General features: G+C 43.1%; 1 protein-coding gene across 9 annotated transcripts in view; it reads right to left on the bottom strand.

Moving 5' to 3' along the window:
• The window catches only part of AGRN (agrin), an 803356-nt gene that overhangs the window by 22665 nt on the left and 755735 nt on the right, over nt 1–24956 (bottom strand). For all 9 annotated transcript variants that reach the window (XM_068240729.1, XM_068240733.1, XM_068240730.1 and 6 more), the window contains 2 exons: nt 23247–23436; nt 8024–8108 (listed from right to left, as the gene is read on the bottom strand). In XM_068240729.1, coding sequence (XP_068096830.1) covers nt 8024–8108; nt 23247–23436 — 275 coding nt within the window. The remainder of the gene's footprint in view (nt 1–8023; nt 8109–23246; nt 23437–24956) is intronic.

Here is a 24956-nt window from a genome sequence, read left to right as displayed (position 1 = left end):
AGCAGAGAATAAGAGCAAAAAGACTTCTCACCCACCTCCCCACACAAGGCCGAAGCTGGCCTACCTTCATATAAACAGGTAACCTCTGTCTGTGGATTATTATGCAAAGTGGCATTATACAAGTATTTCAGTCATCACTCACACCACTCAGAGGGCACTGAGGCACCAGCTGCTGCAAAATGGAAATACTGTAGTTATTTTCCCTAGAAAGTTATATCTGGCCTTCCACGGCTCCTTATTGGCAAAAGAAGCCACCTGTTACAGACGGGCCAATAGAAAAGCTCAAGAAGTAGGTGAGTTTGGGAATGTTAGAGCGCATTGGGACTTAAGACTCTGTCAGCAATAACTATACTACATGTAGGAATCTGTAGGTGCCTGAAATGCATGTACTGCATAATGTTACTTTACATCATGAGACAGACATAGGTTCTCTTTACAGTTAGTAATAATGGAAGCATTTGGATAACTTAAACTTATGTAAAGCTTGGGAGTAAGTATCAGGGTGCACAATGCACATTCTTGCTAGAAGCTTCCTTCACTGAGGCGCAGGGGGAACCTAACCAGGTGTACTAATGACACTGTATGCTGGCCAAACGTTACACAGACAGAAAACCAATAATGGTTCCCACACCAGGTATGTTTTCCCCTGTCCAACTGCTGTAAAAGGTGGCTAGAAAATAGTTTAGTCTCAATTATTTTTTTATGTATCCAAATTTTTGAAGTAAAATCATTATCTTTTTGGCAAATGTAAGCTAACTATACTCTGCATCTGAAAATCTGCAAAACTCCCCTCCCCCCAAAATAAATAAATAAAAAAACAAAATGTATGGCTTAAATCTGTATATACTGTACATGTAGCTCCACTCTCTGACTGGCAACTGGAAAAAGCCAGTCTGATTGTGTTAAGTCTAACCGATTGGTTCATGTAAAAATTAGCCATTAATTTACAGGGAGACCACATGATTCTTACGTGAGTCAGTAAAGGAAACCACGCAGGCTAACTGTCCAATCAAACCTGCACAGCATACAGGTCTGACTGACAGCAGATGGGAACTAGGCAGAGTTCTTGTACTGCATTACCAGAAATGGCTGTATCCCATAGCAGGTGACATCTCATGGAACAAGGGTCCATCTTTAGCTGGTCAGAATATGAAACCGTGCCATTGCTACACTCAGTATTATAGTTACAGCACGTAAGTTTGGATTCCATTGTGCTTCGGTACAATGAAGAAGGGACAAGCCCTATGCCAAGTTTATATTTTGACCATGTCCTCCATGGGGAGATTCATTTCCTGTGAACAGAACAAATGACCTGGTCTCGAATGCATTTGATAAAGGTCTGCGTGCCAAAACGTTGTGCTATCTAGTGGCTGTGCTACTAATAAATTAAGCTATAATTGCATAAATCCAGGTCGAGACCCAGTCATTTGTTCTGTTCACATTGGATTCTGACACCTTGCTGGGATCCGGGTGTTGGCTGGTTGACTCCCTGGTTGTGAAAAGAGTTGTGGTCTGAGCGATTGGGCAAATTGTTTATTTCTGTGTGGAGATTCATTTCCTGCCAATTTATAGACTAGAAATGAATTGGAAAATTCCCCAATAACCGTGCAGTTTGCAATGAAATTCTGACAAATGCAATTACTTTAGTAAGTACAAAAAAACCCTTCTTGACTGGAAGTTCACTTTAAGGGACAACTCTATTTAAGCACATAGGTTGTCTGTTTACGCCTAAATTGAACTGGACCTCCTACCAAGTACATTCAGATAAAGAGGTCTGGCTTTGTTTCCCTTACCACCCCACTTTACGCTGACCTGCTTCACGATGGCAACTGCTAAGCTTTGTGCACATGCCTGACCGCCGTCATTATAAAGAAAGTAACCCATGGCGGTCAGCAACGAACGATGTCGGAGCATGTTTGAATCCAGAGATGGCAGAACAACCTCCACCAGCACGGATCGGTCTACATGGTCAATAATTGTTGTCTTTAACAATTGTTGGGACACTTTTTTTCAAAGGTCAACCCATCGTTCCTCATTCGTTTTGGGCGATGGTGGTCAAGCATGTGTACAGAACTTAAACAGTGACATTATCTTCTGTCTAACAATAGGAGCTATGAGGTAGAACTGAGGGCGAGGCTTTTGGTGGTTAAAGCAAATGACCTCTGATTTAACTCCTAATGATTGTGTGAGTGTTTGTGTCTGCGTGTGTATTTTAAATGACTAGTTCACATTGGCTAGATAAGTGTATCCAGAAATCCTAGGTAACAGGTCCAGTTCCCTCTGTGAAGAATTTCTCTGCATTTCACAAGGGCAGATAAAGAAACTGTATTACCACAGCTGCAAGCTACAAGCAGGCAATTAATCAGTTTTCAGCTTTGCCATAGATGAAGGGCTAATTTTTCTGCTCTCAGATAAGCCAGAGAGTGCTCCAGTTTCTAGGGAAGACTTTGATTCATCACCCAGCCAACACTCTACCCATCTGCTGCCTCACACACTGCGTTTAGGATTATTAGAGCCATTTTTAAAGACATTATTTTGTTATTTTGCAGGCAGAATAGCACTACGGAGGATTTGTGTCAAAATGACTCAGTCCAGCAGGAGAAAAATGGATCCCGCCTGGGTTTTGTGCTGGAGAAGGTATGAGACCGCTAATCTTGTTAGTTACGTTTGCCTTGCATCTCGGAGGAATAGAGGTTAATGGGAGGGATGCACTGGCTGAACATCTCCAACATGACGTCATCCTGCAGCTGACTGATCTCACTAAAAAGGCAGATTTACTGATTACAAATGAAAATGAAGCTGACAGCGTATGCAGAATTATATTCATATTCCTCTTGCCTATCCCAGATAGCAGAAAAATTCAATATTCTAGCTTGGCGTAATAACATTGTTATCCGAGCGCATTGTACATTCTGTGAGTGTCTCAAGAACATCTCCTGACCCTTCTGAATGTTCTCTGTATTTATCAGCGGGTAATTAGCTTGCTCTATAGTGTCAAACTAAAACACAACATACCTCAGCGAGGCTTGTTTATGAAAAATGGAAAAAGGCAAAGCGAGAACTCGTCTAGAGCAACCTATCAGGTGCCAGCTGACATCCTGAAGGGGGCTAGAGAATCCGGGAATGGTTCACACTGACAACCTTATTTCTGATCACTTTCCTTTTTTTTTTTTTTAAAGTATGCATGTTCTGATATACAACTGATGCTAAGAGAGCACCTTGCTGAGAAATAAGAGCCTTGGAGTAGCACTCCTGCCAAGACTTTGGCGTACATTTGAAGAAAGTGGCACAGGATATCAGTAGTAGAATATTGGTGAATTTACAGATTATTTCCCGATGTTCTACCATTTCATTCATATAGTAAAATATCAGTGATATTTACCGATATTTTACTATGAGTTATCTTCTCCCTACACATAGAACCCTCCCTAGGTGCTGCCTAATACTTAACCTCCCCCCCGATGGCGCCAAACCCTAACCCCCTCCTCGTGGTGCTAAATGCTGCTACCCTCCCCCCCCCCCCAATCCCATGGGCAACTAACCAGAGCCTTCCCCCAGTGGGCAGCTGACCTTAACCTCCCGCCCCCCTCCTGCACTTTACCTTAACCCCTCAATGCATCCTGTTTAGAAAAGCGTCTACTACAATAGCGGATACAGGGCCCGCTATGCGAACTGTGGCTACATATAGCGGGCGCTTGGCAGTCCCTGCATCCGCTATTACAGTGGGCACCCTTCTAAACAGGACGCCGCCTGTGCCCTTTTCAGCTGCTCCGAGACTTTGTGTTCTGAGTTGCGGGGGAAAGGCCTCATTTGTGTCTCAGAGCTTACTACTTATCTTTGCAATTCAACAGCTCTACTGTAAACTAAGCAATACCCTAGGATTGCAGAAATATAAATAAAATAAGAAGGAAACCAATATTTTGCTACAGCTATAGACAACCCTATTCTCACCCTGAACCACCCCCCACACCTAACCTTAACCCTCCCCCCTACAATGCCTAACCTTAACCACCCCCACAAGGCTAACCTTAACCACCCCTCTAAAACCTAGCCTTAACCCCCCCTCCAATGCCTAACCTTAACCCCCCCTCCAACACCTAACCTTAACCCCCCTCCATGCCTAACCTTAACCCCCCCCCCTTCATGCCTAACCTTAACCCCCCTCCAATGCCTAACCTTAACCACCCCCCAAGCCTAACCTTTACCACCCCCCTCCAATGTCTAACCTTACACACCCCTCATGCCTAACCTTAACCGACACAAAGCACCATCACCACAAAAAACACAGTTTTTCGGGCTCTGCTATGCGCGCCAATTGAAATTCACATTTTTTTTGCGCCCAATGAAATGCTGGCATTGAGGGGTAATTTTTAGTAAATGGCTAAATCGATACATAGGATTTCAAACATATTAAAAAATTGTTAAAGTTAATGTAAGTTTATACAGTTAAAATGAAGGGATTCAGCTATTGCAAAACCAATATTTTTATTGTATGTTTCTACAAAAAAACAATATATGTTATCGGACGCCCTAGTTTCCAGTTCGGCGCCCACTTGCCACTACTTTATATTGGTATGAATGGCAGCGCTCATTTAGTCCACTAGCGGCTGGCACCCAAATTGTCTGCTTCTGCTAAGCCCCATCTCACCATGAGACATTGAAGCGATCCGGCGGCTCGATTAGCCGCCGGATAGCCTCTTCCGCATGCCCGCCGCGTCCCCGCTCGCGCGCCGCATTCGATTCCCCGCTCATGCCCGCTCGTCCCCGCATCTCCCGCACGATTCCCTGCCATTGTCCCCTCGCGGGGATCGAGCAGGGAATCGGCAGTGCGAAGATCCGTCCTGCCGGATCTTATCAATCGAGCCGTATCAGCGGCTCGATTGATAAGGAGCATCGCGGCCGCATCTACGCGTGTAGATGCGGCGTTAGGTTTTTATCTTATGTTTGTCAATGGGAATTGCCAGGCTACTGTACATTGTTTCCCTGTCCTGCCTACCCTGCTAAATAGACTGATGTCCTCAGCACATATGAGTTTATCACTGGGCTGGAACCCATCTGCTGAAAAGTTTGGTTCATTAATGGGATATGATTAGTGCGCTGATTGGAGCATGTCTTACTGAGCAGTTTAGAGGATGCATAATTGTCCTTTCAATTGGTTTTCAAAAAGTAATATCCTCCTTGTGAAGCATTAAGAGCAATTCCCATTCAAAGGTAATTTGAAAAGAGGTGTCACACAGACAATGGAACAGAAAGAAGAGGACACACAGTGGTGACACAGTGCCATGTCTGCCAATTACAACAAGCAGTAAAACCTCTGTGTCTCCTCTGATGAACTGTGCTTTGTTTGCTTCATGAGTTGAGAAGAATCTGAGCTTTTGTGGATGGAGTGGGAGGCACAAAGGTGAAAATATCTATCACTTCATTAGCAATTACTAAACTGAGAAAAATCATACTTGCAAAGCAGGAGCGCGAGCAGCTTGTGACAATATGACAACACAATGGTACAAAGAGCAATACTGATCAGATCAGCGCCTACTGACTGTACTAGGTAATGTGATTTCAGTATGCATTGATTGTACTGGGTGATGTGATGTCAGGATTTACTGACTTAATGGGTGACGTCATGCCAGCATGTAGAGACAGTGCTTGGTGACATGAGGGAGGTATGTACTGAACATACTGGATGATGTGATAGGAGACTATACTGACTCTGCTGCATGATGTCTTAGAAACAAGTACAGAGTGACTGTGCTGGATGATGTAATGGCTGTCTGTACTGAGTACATGAGTGGCCTGAACTGGATGACATGAGGGAAAGTATGTACTAACTGTGTTGGGTGATGAGGGGTGTATCCTGACTATGCTTGGTTACTTGAAAAGGGTGTGTAAAAACTGCTAGATAATGTGAAGTGTGGAACATGCTACTGTGCTGAGTGACAAGATGAAGGCATGTACTGTGCTGTGTGAGATGATAGAGGCATGTACTGACTGTGCTAGGTGACGTGATGGAGGCATGTACTGACTGTGCTAGGTGACGTGATGGAGGCATGTACTGACTGTGCTAGGTGACGTGATGGAGGCATGTACTGACTGTGCTAGGCGACGTGATGGAGGCATGTACTGACTGTGCTGGGTGAGATGATGGAGGCATGTATTGGATGCATAAGTAGGGTATGTACTAAAGATGATCGGTAAAAAAAGGGGGGGTATGCACTGCCTGAGCAAGATGATTTGAGAAAGGAAAAGGGGGTGTACTGACTGTGCCGGGTGACATGAGGGGGGTGTATACTGATTGGGCTGGGTGACATGAGTATGAACTGATTGTGCCGGGTGACATGAGGGAGATATCATCTGAATGTGCTGGAATGTACTGACTGTGCTGGGAGACATTGCTGACTGGGCGACATAAGCAGGGGGTGTTGTGAGCTGACCGTGCAGGGAGACATGAGAGAGGTGTGTACCGAATGTCTTGGATGATGCGATGGTGGAATTTGCTGACTGTGCTGGGTGACACAAGGGATGTAGGTACTGACTTGGGGATTTAAGGGGGGGGGGTTATATGAGCTGACTGTGCAGGACAACATAAGGGAGGTATGTACTGAAGGTGCTGGATGATGTGATAGCAGAATTTTCTGACTCTGCTGGGTGACATAAGGGCTCTAGGTACTGACTGGGGGGTGAGGGGGTTATGGGTACACTGTGCAGGATGACATAAGGGAGGTATGTAGTGACTGGGCGGTGGGGGAGTTTATCGGCTGGGGGGAGGGGGTTATATGGGCTGACTGTGCAGGATGACATAAGGGAGGTATGTACTGACTGGGGGTGGGATAGTTTATGGGTTGGGGGGAGGGGGTCATATGAGCTGACAGTGCTGGGTGACATGAGGGAGGTATGTACTGCCGTGCTGGATGATGTAGCATAGTGGCATGTACTGACTGTGTTGGGTGTCATGACATTTTACTTACTCAGGTATCTCATTAGTCAGTTGGCTTGAAAACAAGGAAAACAACATGGACACACATAAGACAGCAGACAAACATATCAGACAGACACAGAGAATTGCTCCAGCATTAATATAAAGCTTCAGCCAAGAGTTCTCCTTCACTTAGAGGTACTATACCATGCGGATACAGCAGCACACATCATTATGTGCTGCCCAGTCATAAATGTATGACTTTTCAGGGTTCAGATTTTGGTGCAGTGTGCTCTGTGCTGGATAGAGAGAAGAAACATATTCTGACTGTAGACTTGGCTGCACCTTTATAAGGTTTCATCTGTGGCATTTACTTCTAAGGGCAAGAAAGTAGACAAGTTTGCTTGAACATCAGGCTGTTTTATTTATTGCTGTCTGATGATGATGAAGCTGTAAGGGTACAGGTGAATTATCAGGATACCTGCTCAGATATGAAACAACTGGGACAATTCTGCTGCAATGAGTAGGCACGGTGTCATTTGCCCAGTGCTTTGTGTTTTTTTTAATCCAGAATAATTGTAGATCCCGTAATCTTGTTACAGGACTGGCTGATCTTCCCCAAGTTGGTTTATGTAACTTATCCTTCCCATATCTGGATACACGATACAAGGACTGACTTCCACTGAGACTGCTCAAAATATTTACAAGATTTCTAGTAAAAAATGGCATTTGTGTAAAGATGTAATATTGACAGTTACAGTATATATTACAGTATGCATTTATATAGCATTTCTGTAGCATTCCATGAAGAACATAAAACAATTCTGGTCACTTTGTCCCACCAGAGATGAGAATGCTATCCAACCTCTACCATAATTATAGGCTAATGTCCCCACCAGCTTTGGGGCAATAAATAAACCAGTATGTTTATTAGGATTAGCCTTCTTGTGTCTTTACAGAACAAGGATCTGTACGGATGGCCTTCAAAAGCCCCTTGCATGTCCTGGTCACTGAAGTTACACCCTTCACATCTGAGCCCTACAAACCCACCACTAGTATTCGTACAAACACACAAGGGTCAGGCCGCTGAAGTGCATGACATTCACTTACTTTTTGGTCACTTTGTGATACTCCAGGTAAGTCTTCCCATCAAAGGACACAGCATCTGAGTTTCTAGCTGATTTTTCAATTGTAGCTAGAAGAAAAAATAAACCGAAAAAGGTTAGTTTATTAAACTTGCGTCTTTCTTTCATCAAAATAATTCAAAAACACTCACACTGTCAGCTGAGAGTTAAGGTCAATGACCAGACTGGGAGAGCAGAGGGGTTGCAGAAATGCAAATGAGAGAGAAGTGAAGCCCCTCCTTCACATGACCCCTTTAGTTTAGATAAGAATCGCAGGCAAAAATTGAATGTAAACAACCTTGCTCATTTACATATTTGCTGCAACAGAAGGCAGCGCCTGAGTAGGCTGTAATATGACCAGTGCAGGGCACCTCTGTGTCTAATGGATGTATACTAGATATGAAACATTGGCAGAGCAACATGGGTATGTATGGAAGCTAATCAGCACCCAGAAACATTGTATAAAGCAATGCAAGTGTGCAGATTTGATTTTAATGCGATGAACAGATTTAAGGTACACAAAATGGGAGGGGAAGCCCCAATGTAGAATGCAATGGGTAAACGAGGGTAATGTAACAGTCTTACCTCAGCCAGGAGGTGTAAAGACAATCATTTTATTGGACACAGGAAAATATGACGCATTTAGCGGGACCTGCCCGCTTTCTCAGGTCTACAGTACAGCATCTTATGCAGCTACACGCATGGACTGGGAGTGTCTATGGATAGCAAAATGATGATTGCACAGTTTGGAAAACTTTGGCCGATTGGACACAGCAAGGGAGTAAATCGACACCACAGTATAGGTGACTGTACCAAATGGTGCAATGCAACGGTTCGAAAGATCTTCAATAGATGTCATGGTGAAATCTATTGAAAATTTGTGTGCAATGTGTGTAGGGATTCGATCCCTCTATGATCAGATTTAGCTAGAAATCAATCTGTTTGCTACATTGTGTATGGACAGTTTTACTTAGTCCACAATAGTCATAGAAATATACAGTAAACAGGTCTGAAAACAATGCAAGAAAATGAAGATAACATCTCCACACGTGCCATATGTAATTCATAAGGAGAGGTCAGCTCAGTCAGGGAACGATGGGGTCATGTTATGAACTGATATTTAAACTTCTTTAATATTTTGAGCGTTCCAAAAAGGTTAACAGGCAAGGAAGAAAGGGAGAAGGTAAATAATTAATATCACTGTAAGGTTTACAGAAATTGCTGAATTCAGTGAACCTGGTAAAGCTCATCTGTAGCTATTGTCTCCTGTTCCATCTCCCCTGCAGTTTCCAAGCCGTTCTTTAGGCAAACAGTAATGTGCTATGTAACCTCCAGCAAACAGTCATCCGCCACCGACCTGACTTTAATAAACCGGAATCTGATTGGTTTTCTCTAGGTCAGTGCACTTTGAATGCTTTTTGTATTGTCTTATGAATAAACCTTTATAAATGCAATACCAGCTGAATGTAAACAGGTTCTGAAGTAAACCTTTATTTATGAGATTTGGAGAGTAGCATTGCCAGATCAATCCGGGGTTTAGGAAGGACAACCAGGTATTGAAGGAAACCTGAGGTAACAGGAATATGAAGGCTGACATTTCTTTCCTTTAAAGAGGAACTCCAGTGAAAATAATGTAATAAAAAAGTGATTCATTTTTACAATAATTATGTATAAATGATTTAGTCAGTGTTTGCTCATTGTAAAATCTTTCCTCTCCCCGATTTACATTCTGACATTTATTACATGGTGGCATTTTTACTGTGGGCAGGTTATGTACCTGCTGCTAGCTGTTTTGGCTGTTACAGACAGCTGTAAACAGCTAATTCCTGTCTGTGAACCTTGTTACATTGTAACAAAGTGCCAAAAGTACCGCGGTACTCAGAGCTTCTTGTGGGAGGGGTTTCAGCACAAAATCAGTCATACAGCGCCCCCTGATGGTCTGTTTGTGAAAAGCAATATATTTCTCATGTAAAAGGGGGTATCAGCTACTGATTGGGATAAAGTTCAATTCTTGGTTGGAGTTTCTCTTTAAACAATGCACATTGCCTGGCTGTTGATGATCCTCTGCCTCTAATACCTTTAGCCATAGACCCTGAACAAGCATGCAGATTAGATGCTCTGATTGAAGGGTGATTGGATTAGATGCATGCTTGTTCAGGTGTGCAATTCAGACACCACTGCAGCAAAAGAGATCACCAGGACAGCCAGGCAAGAGGTATGTATTGTTTAAAAGGAAATGAACATGACAGCCTCCATATCATCTCAGATTCCCATTAATGGAGAAGAGAGACTAAAAAAACCAAATGTCAACAAGTGTTTATTATGCAGTCTACATGCAGCCTGCATTGAAAACATTCCAATATAATCATAAATGTGTCTTATCTCAGTCAGCCTGGTTCTATTTGAGTCCTATGGGAGAAAAGCGCTTTACAAATGTTATTGTATTGTATTCTGGCACATTGCTGACGAGAGGGAAGTTTGTTATCTCAGCTCCCTCATTCCTGCTACTCACTGATTGGTGCAGTACAGTGACAGGATGCTGAGAAGAGAAATACATCTCACCTTTCTGCAGAAGCAGCTGAAATAGGATATATACTGCGCTCACATGTGTTTGCAAAGCAAGCTAGATATGACAATGCAGTTTCTAGGAGAAAAAATAGTAAGGGTGGAAATTACATCAGGATTGGCTTCAGTCAGAGGCAGTACAGATGGAAAATCCCTGCACCAGTTTTCTCTTTATTTACTATATAAATGTCATTAAACTAAAAATATGGACAGTACAATACATATTTTATGTAAGTAGAACAAGTATTTATCTATTTATATATGTGTTTCTTTTTCTTGGGATAGTATGGTGGTCCCTGCTGCTTTAAGGCTATAAGGAGGCATGGCCTCAGAATAATGGGGTGAGGATGAAGTGAGCAGGCCGTTGGAAATTGCTGAGAAGAAGATGCTAATAGCTGTACTGAAGGTCAGTGATGTCTGTTACTTGACCTGTGTTAGTATAATTCAGTGTCTCCCAATGTCAAGCTCTGCACAAATCAAACCAGCAGCACAGCTATGTGGAGCTTATACTGATGCAGTGGTGGGTCTTCCCATATTGAGCCATCACTCCCTCCCTGCCCGCCTGTCTATTCATGCTAGTGAGGGGAAGGGAGGTGGAGAGTAACATCACAATATGTGCAGGGATGGGAGGACAGAGTCACTACATAAAGGCCATGCTGGTCAGATCTGCATGGAGCCTGACATCAGGGGATACAGTATACCAAAACAGATCACACTACAGACAGCACTGACCTTTAGTACAGTCAGTGCTTTGAATGGGACTGGGTTTAGTTTATTTAGGTTTTTCTCCCTACATAATAGAATAACACACAAATCGCGATCGTGTTTGTGAGTTGGCCTACAAATCTTACGGCTTTACTGCGATTTGCACTTGTGATTCCAATAGAACAAGAATCACAGCGCATTTGTGACTGATTCAAATCTTAAACGGTGTAGTGTGAATGTATCCATAGGGATACATTAGCAGCAGTGCTTTACTGATCGTTGGTGTGAACCAGCCCTAAATATTAGAGGCAGAGGATCAGCAGGGCAGCCAGGCAACTGGTATTGTTTTCAAGAAAACAAACATGTCAGCCCCCATATCCCTCTCGTTACAGTTGTCCTTTAAGACCTGATTTTTGGGCAATGATCAGAGCCTTGCAAACCATATTTTTGGGCAATGATCAGAGCCTTGCAAACCATGCTGTTCCCAAATGTGCATTCAGAATCGCTGAATGTAGATAGGTAGGTAATTTTAATAAATATAAATATCCACTAACTGGTGGAGGATATTAAATCTAGTCAATTAAAGCCTCTATCTGCTGTTTAATTGACCAGCTGCCAGGTAAATGATCAGCAGTTGTTGCCATAGACTGGTTTAATTTCAAATCAGTGGAAATGTGCACATTACTAGACTGTATAGCTGATGTCTACTGCTGATGTGCTCTCAAAGGACCCCCAATCACACTGACCCATTTTTAGAGAGTGATATAGTATTACCCACTGACCTACTTAGTGTATGTACCGGAATCACAGGGGGGCTGTGGCCTTTGATCTTGATGCATTCTGAATGGGTAATACGCACACGATGTTAAGATTATTTATAGCAAAACAGAGAGGATATGTGACCTGCATACACTAGATTAATTACTGTTTTTCCCTGCTATAAGCACACAGTACTTTCTCAAAACAAATTAGCACAAGCCTATATTTGGCGTTGTGCGCTGGATCCTAATTATCATTACATCGGATTATTACAAATCCCCACCCACCCCATATCGCGCTCACATCCAGGTAACTGCCTGTGCAGATTCTTTCTGGCTGATGTCAGGAGGAGGACTGCTTATTAAGCAAGTAAATGTACTCTCTGTTTGCCAGCACAGCATTACTAGAAGTGGGGCGATGCACTGTAAAGGCAGAGTCTCAGCAGCGTTTGGTAGTGACACATTGAGCTCTATTCACAAAGGGCAGGTCGGTAAAATAATTGTCTTTGGTAAAATACTTCATCCGGTATTTTACACTTTTTTTTTTCCAAATTCACTTAAGTTTTCCCTCATGAGGCAGAAGTTCGGTAATTTACAGAACAAACATGCCTCAATCCACCAATCCCTGCTCGGTAAGTGTGATTTACCAGCATGTAGCAGGTCAGCGATAAAGCAGGGGAGCTGTGTGGGTAGGACTCAGAGGTTTTCCGTACAGTGCAGCCGTTATCCTTTTAGATGTGCTGCAGCCACCAGGGGGGAGCTCTCCTGTATGCTACAATACAAATAAGCACATCTAAAGGGATGCAGGGATGCCTTTTGAAAATTTCCCTCCTCTGCTTTGCTACACTGAAGGTCCCACCCGATTACCCTTCGCTTCAAATCAGCATGAGAAGCAGGACTGTGTGGCTCTCCCTATTGGCTGTCTGGCTCTACCCAAAGGCTGTCTGTCAAATCTACCGCACAGAGACAGCATAGGGAGAGCAAGTGAGCTGGAGAAAATTACCAAACATTTTTGGCCAGTAAACTTCATGCGGAAATCTTTGTGAATTGCAGTTTCTTGACATTTCTTGAGGCAATCACCCCACAAGTCGGTAATTTACCTCACTAGTCAGTAATGTTTATTTTCTGTGTGGTGATGGGTTTAGTGAATTGGAATGTGGGAAGGCGATTGGTAAAATCAGCTGTTTTCAGCATTACCATATGCGGCAATGCTTTGTGAATAGAGCCCACTGGCTTCAACCCACTGAGTCAAAAATGATAAACAATAAAGGATTTGTAAAACACAGTGTTGGGTGTATTAGATTTTTTTTCTGAATCCACTAAGATTTTCACACATGCGGTAATAGTTTGACAATTTACCGAAAAACTGCACAGTTCACTAAGACTTTTACGTCATGCAGTCTTTCCTTTGGTATTTTAAACCATGTGTGCTGCTTTTGGCCTCAGTCGGCAGAACTTCTTGTGCTGTAAATTCTTGGAATGCTTTGATCTCTCTCTATGCTAGCAGAAAATAGAGAAACTGAAAGTGGAAGTCCTCTATTATTGTCTCATACTGCCCACTAGTGACATGTGGCAATAAATACGCATTACAGCAGTACTAAGTAGAAGCAAGGAAATACAACAAGTAAGAAATAAAAATATGTGCTAAAATAAATTGGCATCGAGCACTTGCAAAACTCTAAATCAATTGGCTGCTAAAGGATTAAGGAATCATGCAGTATTTCACTTGGTATTTCATGGGTTACTGCAGTGCATGGATGAAAGATGTGATATATAAAGCACTTATTATTATACAGACAAGTAAACTACAAGGTTCATGAAATTAACATAAAATTTGTATCAGCTCAAAACCATTAGCGCAGGTGATTCTCTACCATTTACTTGTAGCATATTTATGCAATGATGTCCTAGTTGCAATTTAGGCTACACAATCATTTGGTTTTCATATATTCTCATAATGGCCATATACTGTGTGTATATATATATATATATATATATATATATATATATATATATATATATATATATATATATATTAATTAGATTGTGCTAAGACATTTGTGGAGGTATTTTTCTCTATGTCAATTTTCTGCTATATATTGGAAATTATGTGAACAAAAAAGTAAACTTTTAAATAATAATACTAATACAAAAAAGGATATTATTGACCATTTTTAATAATTACATAATATTGGGATTTTAGAGAAATATGTTTTTATTAACCTTCTACTTTTACTGAATATTTATTTAGTCTTCCCCTTTTCTCTGCTCGGTTTTCTCCCCTCTATAACTTTCCAAATCACAGTTTGTTAGTTGCCGACTACTCCAGTCTTGAGATAAATACCGAACATCTCATTTGTTTTACCGCATTCTCTTTTCTTTGTGAACTGACGTTTATGTCAGTCATTTCAGTTTCCCATGAGGTAACAGCCTTGGTGAATTGATCATTCACAAAAATTCAGTAAAATCAGCCATTTTCTATTTTAACGCATGCTATAATGCTTAGTGAAGGCTGGTAAATAGAGATCTCTGCTAGCATTGCTAATATGGAAATCTCTCTACTGATGTCATGTCAGGCCCGTTTCTAGGGCCGTGCGGCTGCCCTGAGCGCTATTGGGAGGGGGGCGCCGCAGCCGCGGGGAGGGAAGCCCGACCTCTCCCTCCCTTCCTCTCCCCCAGCCGTGCTCCCCCCTCCAACTGCAGAGTGATTGCAGCAGAGAAGCGCTCACTGTAAATAGTGAGTGGGCACCTACCTAATGTAACTTATACTGGGGGCCAGCTACCTATGTAATCTATACTGGGGGGCACCTACCTAATCTAACCTATACTGGGGGGCAGCTACCTATCTAACCTATACTGGGGGGCAGCTACCTAATCTAACCTGGCTACCAATACTGGAGGCACCTACCTGGCTAACCTGTACTGGGGGCAACTATACTGGGGCACCTATGCCTGGCTACCTATACTGAGGGGACCTATAGCTGGCTGCCTATACTGGGGTACCTATTCCTGGCTACCTATACTGGGAGGACCTATACTGAGTGCAACTAGACCTGGCTAACCTATACTGTGGGAACCTTTACTGGGGCACCTATGCCTGGCTACCTATACTGGGGGGACCTATAGCTGGCTACCTATACTGGGGTACCTATTCCTGGCTACCTATACTGGGGGGACCTATACTGAGTGCAACCTATACTGCGGGCACCTATACCTGCCCTGCGTCATGTAGACCTATGGCAATATATGGCTGCTGGAGTAACCATATACTTATGAGCAGGTGGAAAAGACAGTTGATTTTTAATATCAGTCCAAGCCTCTCCGTTTTGCTCCTCCCCTTTCATAGAACTATGTAAATTTTTGATGTAAAATAGCAAAGTTCCAACATACGGGAAATGCTGAAAAAATGAATGAGTGGTCAGTTGCCACACATGAACATAAAGAATGCAGAGAGTCCGGAATAGTCTTTCATTTTTAAACTTGTACCAGAGAAATTAAACGGAGAACAAGAAAGGCCTGTAGGTAATACAAATAAGTGGGAGGAAAAAATATGTAACAATGAGTTTCCCATTGCAAGTTTCAGATTTGGTTACATCCTTCAGGCTTATTTACAGATATATGGTGACAATATGTGTAACAGAAGATCTTTGAAGGCATGAAGTCTGACTTCCTATATAGTTTTTTATTTTTTGCAGTTCAAATATTTGTTCTAGCTAACAGTACAGAAACATTTCTTTGCTAGTTATTACAATTTTCTATTCAGACATAAAAAGGGAACCTGAACCGAGTAAAATTATTTAAAATAAACACATCATGTACCTGCAAATGAATATTACATTCTCAAATTAATATTACACTCTTACCTCGCCCATCAGTTCCTATTCTAACAAAGATTCCTCCCAGTTCTGTCAACATTTTCTCAGAACTGAAATATATCAGTTGCTGTAACGATCGGTGTAACACAGAGAGGATCTGATCATCGGTGATCTGCAGTATCACCGAAAATACAGATATATACCCGATTATTGATGATCTGCAGTATCACCGATAATCAGATATATTTCTAACCTCTGGACACCTGAGTAATATGAGTGTTTGTGCAACAGTAATACTTTGAGGAAAGCACCCGTATAGAGGGTGCCAGGCAGTAAGAGATACTGCTCAGAGAACAGGTTCCTTCCAATGGTCTGATGCTCCCCAAGGGGCGGGGCCAGGCTGAGAGTGGGAAGGACCAGAGAGTGAGTGACACCAATGGTGAAGTGTCACTGACAGGTCCGTGAACTATCTCCAAACAGGGAAGATAGTTCTCGAGGTCGGACAGGCCAGGTCGGCAACAGACAGACAGATCAGATACAGAGACAGGAGACAGATACGGAATCTAAAGACCAGCAGGGTTCAGCAACAGAGTATCAGATATAGCGAAGTACCAAATCAGAGATCAAGAGAGTGATCAGGAAAGCAGAAAGTCATAACAGATAATAACAATGCCTAGTCTTAGGTGTGAACTCCGTGATCATCAACACCCTGGAACTAGTCTGATATATAACAGAATGGTAATACAGTTCCCTAATCTTGGGTGTGAGTTCCTTGATCATCAACACCCTGGAACTAGCCTGAAGTAATAACACAGAATATATCACAGATACTGACAAGGTCTGAGTGCTACCACGTAGTGATCGCAACGCCAGACACCAGAGAAATGACCAGCACCCAGTATATATACACAAGCGCTCTCCGGCGCCTCCCCTAAGTGCTGGACCAATGAAACCTGATAGAATTGTCAGCTGATCGGCTGGATCAGCTGACACCCTTCTGACTGTCATAAAGGCTCTGCCTCTCAACGCGCGCGCGCGCGCGTCCTTCTGAACCTGTGTGGACACCAGACATGTGTTGTAATGTATCTGCTGGTTTGAACACGGGGCCAGCCGCACCGCTGTCAGAGCATGCAGCGGTTTCCCCGCGTTCAGCCATACTGCTAGTGGTAGGCCCATGCGTGCAAACAGCTGCGTCGGACGCGGAATCCGCCGCCTTGTTCACTGGGCATGCGGCGGTTTCTCCGCGCTCCGTCAGGCTAGTGGATGCCATATTGGACGCGGAATTAGCCGCCTTACTCTGAGTACTCGCGGCGGCTTTTCCGCGTTTTCTCACAGTTGCTGTCAGTTATATATCAGTTGCTGTTAGTTATAACTGAAAGGACAACTGATGTGCAAGGTAATGTCCATATTTCCCTATGGGTAAAGTGGACGATATTACAGTTGAACAGTGTGCTGACTCAGAAGCTGTTACAGGGTCACTGCCATTTTTAGAAAGGAGGACGGAGAATTCCATTGATCACACTGGACAAACAGGACACCGGAGAGGAGAAAGAGATTGATGAGTAAACTACACGGGAGGTAAGTATGACGTGTGTATGTTTATTTTTGCTTATTAATTTTCAGTTCAGGTTTGCTTTAACAATACAGAAGATATTACTGGTTTATCCATACCTATCTGCTATTACAGGGTAGCTTGTCTTCAAAATGGCCGCTGACAATGGGATAAAAATGTAAATTCTATACCTGGCTGGCACAGAAATGACGTCAACTAAACTACTTTACATATCCGCTGCTCCCTATTCGCTAGTTAACATCAAATGAATAAAGCCAGAATCACATTTCTAATGTAAATTCTGCACCTGTGACGTTCTTCCTTAACACCCAATTATACATACAACATTCACAATAATGACTATATTTATTCTGCAATTTAAATGCTAATGCCAGTCTGTTAGGCATGACAAAAGAAACACCAAACAACAGCACAATGTAAAGAAACACATCTTCCTCCACTAAGCAGAACACAAATGCGATGCTGTCAGGTGCGCTGTGCTCCCCGCTCCTGCGTGAGCCATTCACAACCTGATATCAGCGCTGAACATGCACTTTTGTTCTCTAAATGTGAGCTGACAACGCTCAGCTGTTATTGCTCTGCTTCTTTATTAAAAGACAAACTCATTTTCTAGCACACAATTAAGAGGTTTGAGTGGCGACATGCATTCTAAATTGCTAATATGCACACACTTATGTTTCAGGAAGGCCTTGGCAGCTAAAGCGGAGTTCAGGCAGCGCTGTTTCTTCCTCAAAATGGCACACGCCCTTATCCCGTGCTAGAATTCCTGTCTGATCTACCGCTCGGGCCTACTCACAGCTGCTGTCTAAAGTACAGCTGGGGACAGTATTAATATTATCAGCCTGTATTTATAAAACAGGGAGTGCTGGGTGGCTGAGGTGCTGGAGGGGTCAGCCACACAGCTGGGACTGAGTGGGTTGAGGAAACACTCATGTTGCTGGATTTGCCAATTCCATGGCTGGTTGTCAGAGGTGGATATATAGCAAGGGTCAGTTACAGAGCTGGTGGGTGAACAGAATGCAAATGAAACAGATAAACGGACAGCAAAACTACCTCCTGTAGGACATGGGTGGAGAAAATAGCATTTGATCTGCCTGACAGTCCATTTTATTTATTGATTTCTCTCTGGCTCCTGTTCAGTCAGCTGTGAAGTGTTAGAATATGGGACAGGAATCACTCAGATAACACACATAAATATGAAGCAGTGACTGGAACAAGAAAAGCGGAACAGAAAAGAGCTATCCAAGCCAGAGTACTGTAGAAATAAAATGATGCTGCAACTAAATATTTCTTTGTTAATTTTCAAAAGAATAAAAATGTTATAAATTACAAATTGTTACTGCTTTCTGTACACTCGTTCACAGAGTCATTTCTCCTCACTTCCTGTTTTCAATAATACTGTATCTGGGACAGGGATTGATGGACATTTCTGTGGGGGAGGGGGATTGTACACCCAAAACTAAAATTTGTTTTACAATCTCCCCCCCTCACATTTCTGTGGGGGGGGGGGGGGGGGGATTGTACACCCAAAACTAAAATTTCTCTAACTACTCCTAGTTACATCCCCACCAGATGGAGAGACTGGCAGATAGAGACATACCGTTTCAGTACCATGGAAAAGTATTTGAATATTTGAGTTTGGGATTATACTAACAAAACTAACATTTTAGTATCCACTCTCTGTTACATAAAGAACATTTAAAAGCATTCCCAAGTATTCACTGTGTGTAAAATCATTTTTCACTGCAGAGAGCAGTAGAAGCTTGCTTATCTCTTGTAACCAGCAAATGCAAGAATCTCCCTGTGCCTTCACTCTGCCCCCTCCTTTTCTGTTGAAGTAACTCAGCTGCTTTGAGGGCGATGTGTTGTTCAGCATAGTGAGGGGGCAGAGTGAAGACACATACACAGGGAGATTATTGCCTTTGTCGATGACAAGAGATAACCAGGCATCTACTACCTCTGCAGTGAAAATAAACACTTTTACACACAGGGAATGCTTGGGAATGCTTTTAAATGTCGTTTTATGTAACAGAGAGTAGTTACTGAAACTTTAGTTTTGGCAATATAATCTCACTTTAATCCCACTGTTATAGTATGTCTTAATCTGCCAGTGTTTCCAGCTGGTGGGGATTCATCTCAGGTTCTGTTTTTGGTGAGACTGTCAATAGCAAAGAGGGAGGGAAATTATATCTTAGCTGGAAACAAGACATAAATAAAAATCTGATACAAGTTCTTTCACCCACTCTGTCCCAAATAAATGTCTAGTTCCATTTTACATACGTAACAAATGCACTTTACTATAAATAAGAATCATTGAACAACTAGCTAGCTTTCTTTCAAAGTAAACAGCAAGATCAGCACCCATGAATAGGAAATTAGGGGAAATCAGTCCAAAAAGTCACATATTGTTTGGCCGGTGTTCCACTTAAATATTTCATTTCAGCAGCTTTGCTGAAGACAGCAAATGTGTTTTTCTAAACCAGCAAGAAATGGACATTTAAGTGTATCTACAGCCATAGACATTACCTAACAGGAGTTAAAATAGTTTCCTGATCAATAATGCAATATCGTCTTTGTTCTTGAAACAGTTATTAGACTTTAGGATGGCAGTACCTCTGTGTTCCTTACAGCAGCACATTGCTTGCACTGTTGTATTCAGTGTGCCATAACCCATTCCCTCGGTTTGTCTAGCGCACCACCTAGAGGATGAAGTAAGAACATAGCTCCAAAAGCCCCTGGTTGGGCAAGTACATTTTTTTATACAGAGGCTGTATATTGATCATGGGATATGAGGGACACCAAGGATGTTTTCTCTAGAAGATAATATGAGGCAGCTATTCTGTAGCCAGTATGACAACACTGCATACCTTTCATGTAATGGCAAAGGTTTTAAAGGTAAACTGGTCAGGTTAATCTTATTTTAGGTAAAATTAATTTGGTGGGTTTATGCTTTAAAGGGAAGGTTCAAGCAAAAAAAAAAAAATGAGTTTCACTTACCTGGGGCTTCTACCAGCCCCATGCAGCCATCCTGTGCCCTCGCAGTCACTCACTGCTGCTCCAGTCCCCCACTGGCAGCTTGCTGACCTCGGAGGTCGGCGGGCCGCATTGCGTACATTTTTACGCATTCCCGCTAATGCAGGAACATCAACACATACATTTTTACGCGTTAGTGGTTCAATGCGCATTGAACCAGTAACGCGTAAAAATGTATGTGTTAATGTTCCTGCACTAGCGGGAATGCGTAAAAATGTACGCAATGCGGCCCGCCAACCTCTGAGGTCGGCAAGCTGCCAGTGGGGGACTGGAGCAGCAGTGAGTGACTACGAGGGCACAGGATGGCTGCATGGGGCTGGTAGAAGCCCCAGGTAAGTGAAACTCATTTTTTTTATTTTGCTTGGACCTTCCCTTTAAGATGTTGGTGCATTTGTGAACATGTGCAGTAACTGCCTCTCTGCTTCTATAGCTATTAAGAAGTTTAGATCCATTATCTTACAATCTGTGCTTACTGGTGCAGAAAACACAAGAGGGAAAAGCTGGCTGTGTGTGAACAGACACCTAAGTAAGAATAACGACTGGGTCTCGACCTGGATTTAAGGCCTGATTGGCCAATTTTTATTGCATGTACCACAGTGCAAAGTAGCACAACGTTTCGACCACATAGGTCTTTATCAAGTGCTTACAGACTTCATGTGCAGCAACCATATATATAGACAGACTCAAATTAAAACACACCCCAGCATATATCCATTTGCTTTCTCTGCGTAACAGTTACGCAGAGAAAGCAAATGGATATATGATTTGGGTACTCTTGCGCCTAATGGCATGAATGAGGCCTACAATTTAAAATGTTTCCTATGAATTTTGAATAATGTGGTCTGTCTCTTTAAGTAATGTGCCCGCCCCTGCTGGGGTGTGTTTTAATTTGAGTCTGTCTATATATATGGTTGCTGCACATGAAGTCTGTAAGCACTTGATAAAGACCTATGTGGTCGAAACGTTGTGCTACTTTGCACTGTGGTACATGCAATAAAAATTGGCCAATCAGGCCTTAAATCTAGGTCGAGACCCGGTCGTTATTCTTACTTGGACTTTGCTACACCTTTGGTGGATACGGGTGTGACTGGTCGACTCCCTGGTAAGAAACACTTATCTGGGTTGAAGTATTAAGGCATCTTGCTCTGTTGTGAACAGACACCTCCCATGATGCAATATGGAAGCGCTACTGACATGCTTTTTTCACAAGGTCAAGTGCAAATTCTCCCTAAAGAATAAACATTAATGCATTAAATTAATGGATCCCTGATCAAAAATATAAACATAATCCAATGTGGGTTTAGCTTCATAGTCACCCACACATCCACCCCCCCCCCCCCCCCCGCACACACACACATGACCTCTCTACAGCAATCTGCACCATGACTATAGTGGTGTGCACACCAGATCTCTGCTCTACATCCCTGGGAAAGAATGCTTCACTGACATATCTCTGATATGGAAATGAGGTCATTGCTCTGCTGTCTGTCCTGTTCCTGTAGATTCCACCCTCCACCTGTACTTGTTGTGCACAGACAGAACCAGTCATGGATGAAGGATGTGCAGAGGGCATTGATTTGATCACATTACACATCGGTGGGTAAAGCTTGTACACAGAGGAAGACAACAGAGGATGCTAGCAGAGTGTAGAGGAAGTAGAGCTGGTACAAGGTGCACACAGTGAGAGACATGCAGACGCTAGCAGAGTGTAGAGGAAGTAGAGCTGGTACAAGGTGCACACAGTGAGAGACATGCAGACGCTAGCAGAGTGTAGAGGATGTAGAGCTAGTACAAGGTGCACACAGTGAGAGACATGCAGGCGCTAGCAGAGTGTAGAGGAAGTAGAGCTGGTACCAGGTGCACACAGTGAGAGACATGCAGGCGCTAGCAGAGTGTAGAGGAAGTAGAGCTGGTACAAGGTGCACACAGTGAGAGACATGCAGGCGCTAGCAGAGTGTAGAGGAAGTAGAGCTGGTACAAGGTGCGCACAGTGAGAGACATGCAGACGCTAGCAGAGTGTAGAGGATGTAGAGCTAGTACAAGGTGCACACAGTGAGAGACATGCAGGCGCTAGCAGAGTGTAGAGGAAGTAGAGCTGGTACCAGGTGCACACAGTGAGAGACATGCAGGCGCTAGCAGAGTGTAGAGGAAGTAGAGCTGGTACAAGGTGCGCACAGTGAGAGACATGCAGACGCTAGCAGAGTGTAGAGGAAGTAGAGCTGGTACAAGGTGCACACAGTGAGAGACATGCAGACGCTAGCAGAGTGTAGAGGAAGTAGAGCTGGTACAAGGTGCACACAGTGAGAGACATGCAGACGCTAGCAGAGTGTAGAGGAAGTAGAGCTGGTACAAGGTGCACAGACTATACAGGTAAATGTGCATGGGAAATATCTGTAATCAGGCACCCAGGGGGGTTCTCAGAGCTCTTCAGGGAACAAATCAGTCATGGATTAAAATAGTATTACAAACCAAAGAGCCATTTGGCTCTGAGTACATTTATTTCTGTATGTTGAAAGTTCATTATCCTTTTTCCCTTTTTAAATCTCTGAATATATACCTGCGCTATTTACAAGAGGTGGAGAGAACTGAAGTCAGGACCAGTGCTTCCACAAGACTAAACAGGGAAATTGCTCAGGGCCTCCACCTCCGTAGGAGTCCCCAAGTCAGAGACTGTGGAAGTCACAACAACTTTTTTGTCAGAACAGTACCAGGATGTATGGGGCCCCATTATATCTCAAGCTGTCTCTGACTGGAGCTTACCTTTCTCGCACTGGGCTCCGGAGAAGCCTCTCTGGCAGACACAATCATAGCTCTCTTTTTTAGGGGTGCAGAGCCCTCCATTCTGGCAGGGATAGGGCTTCTGGGTACACGGGTGGCCATCAAAAGGTGAGATCTCAATAGCTTTGCGTATGTTCTCTTCTCTCAGGACAGGAAAACCCTTGATGGTTATCTGCAAGAGTCAAACAAAACATGAAAATCAGCGCGCCTTTTTAGAATTCTGTCTTCATTTGCCACCTCAGCTATCCTGTCTTACACGAGTCTTTTCCTACATAGCCTCCACCTGTCAAGTGATAAGCTCTTTAAACCACGGAATCATCCCTGTCATCCCTCGGGGAAATACAATGCTTCTATTACCGGGGAAAAAAATAGCCTGTCATTTCACAATTCACAATAACTGCCTATTGAAACACAAACAAATCTGCAAGTGAACATATCAATTTCTTTTTGTTGAAATAAACAAGCCCAAGGAAGAAGTATGAGGAAGCATCAGGATTAAATGAAGTGCTAATTAATGACTGACTGAGGAGCCATAATCTGTAACTCAACTAACCGCAGAGCGAATGCAAGAAACAAAACGCTGCATCAACAATCAATGTCAGCAGCAAAAGTTTAACTTATTAGATTTATCGGCGTGATTCACAGCAATAAACCCGAGGTGGGTGGTGTGTGCGGAAACAGGAATGGATTTCTCTCCCTGCCGGAATGATGGCAGCTCAGTGTGTGCAGGAAATGTAACAAGGGTCTGTGTGGGGAAGTCACTGAAGGCCACTGGTGAGATGTCTGATGGGGGGCTGCACACTCTAGTTGCCTGTGCACTAGTGCAAGCTACTGGCACAATACAGCATCACCACAGAATTGGCTCCTGATTTCCTGCCTCAGACTGCAGTGTTCCCCAAGTGACAGCTGTACTCCTGTTTACCTGCCCCCATTGAAATGAATAGGAAGGTTTAGTTAAAAGACCACTACAGCAGAAAAAGTAAGCAGTTAAAATCTGACAGGTTTTAGACTAGTCCACCTCCTAATGGGGGATTCTAAGGTTTTCTTTGTTTTCTCATAAGAGCCCTCCCTCTACTGATGCCTAACCTTAACAGACCCTGCCCCAACTTCAAAATCCGCTGATATTTAACACTAAACCTAATTGCATTCTCACACTAACTCTCCCTCTACTGTTGTCTAGCACTAACCTACTCCCCCTGCCACATTTTCCCCACGATTTCAGTGTTGCCTTTGCCACTGAATACTCTTTCTCCTCTGCAATTTCCTGCCTAATCCCAATATCAAATGGGCACCCAAATTACCCCGAGTGCTGCTACAGTCACAATTAAAATTAAGATGCATGTTGCGCCCATTTTACCATAGCGCCCCCCCCCCTTCCGGTGCCCAAATTACTTGCTTCGACTGCACACCTAGTTTTTAGGCTATACAGTACAGTGGCTACCTGGTTAGCACTCTTGCCTGGTAGCGCTAGGCTTCCTGGCTCACATCACAGCTAGAGGTAATGCGCATGTTAACACTTGTAAAATTGCTGTGCACTGTCTGTGCATGGCAATTTTACTGTCATTTTTTGAATCAGCCCCAATGAGTGATAGGAATTGTCTAGTGTTCTCTGTAAAGTATCAGCACCATATACTGTGAATGTGTAGCAATGCTAATAATGCCTCTAAGTGGCTGTCTAAAACTACCATAGAT

This window comes from Hyperolius riggenbachi, chromosome 6 (assembly GCF_040937935.1).
Source record: "Hyperolius riggenbachi isolate aHypRig1 chromosome 6, aHypRig1.pri, whole genome shotgun sequence".
Taxonomy (NCBI): Eukaryota; Metazoa; Chordata; class Amphibia; order Anura; family Hyperoliidae; genus Hyperolius; species Hyperolius riggenbachi.
This window is presented reverse-complemented; position numbering and strand designations above follow the sequence as displayed.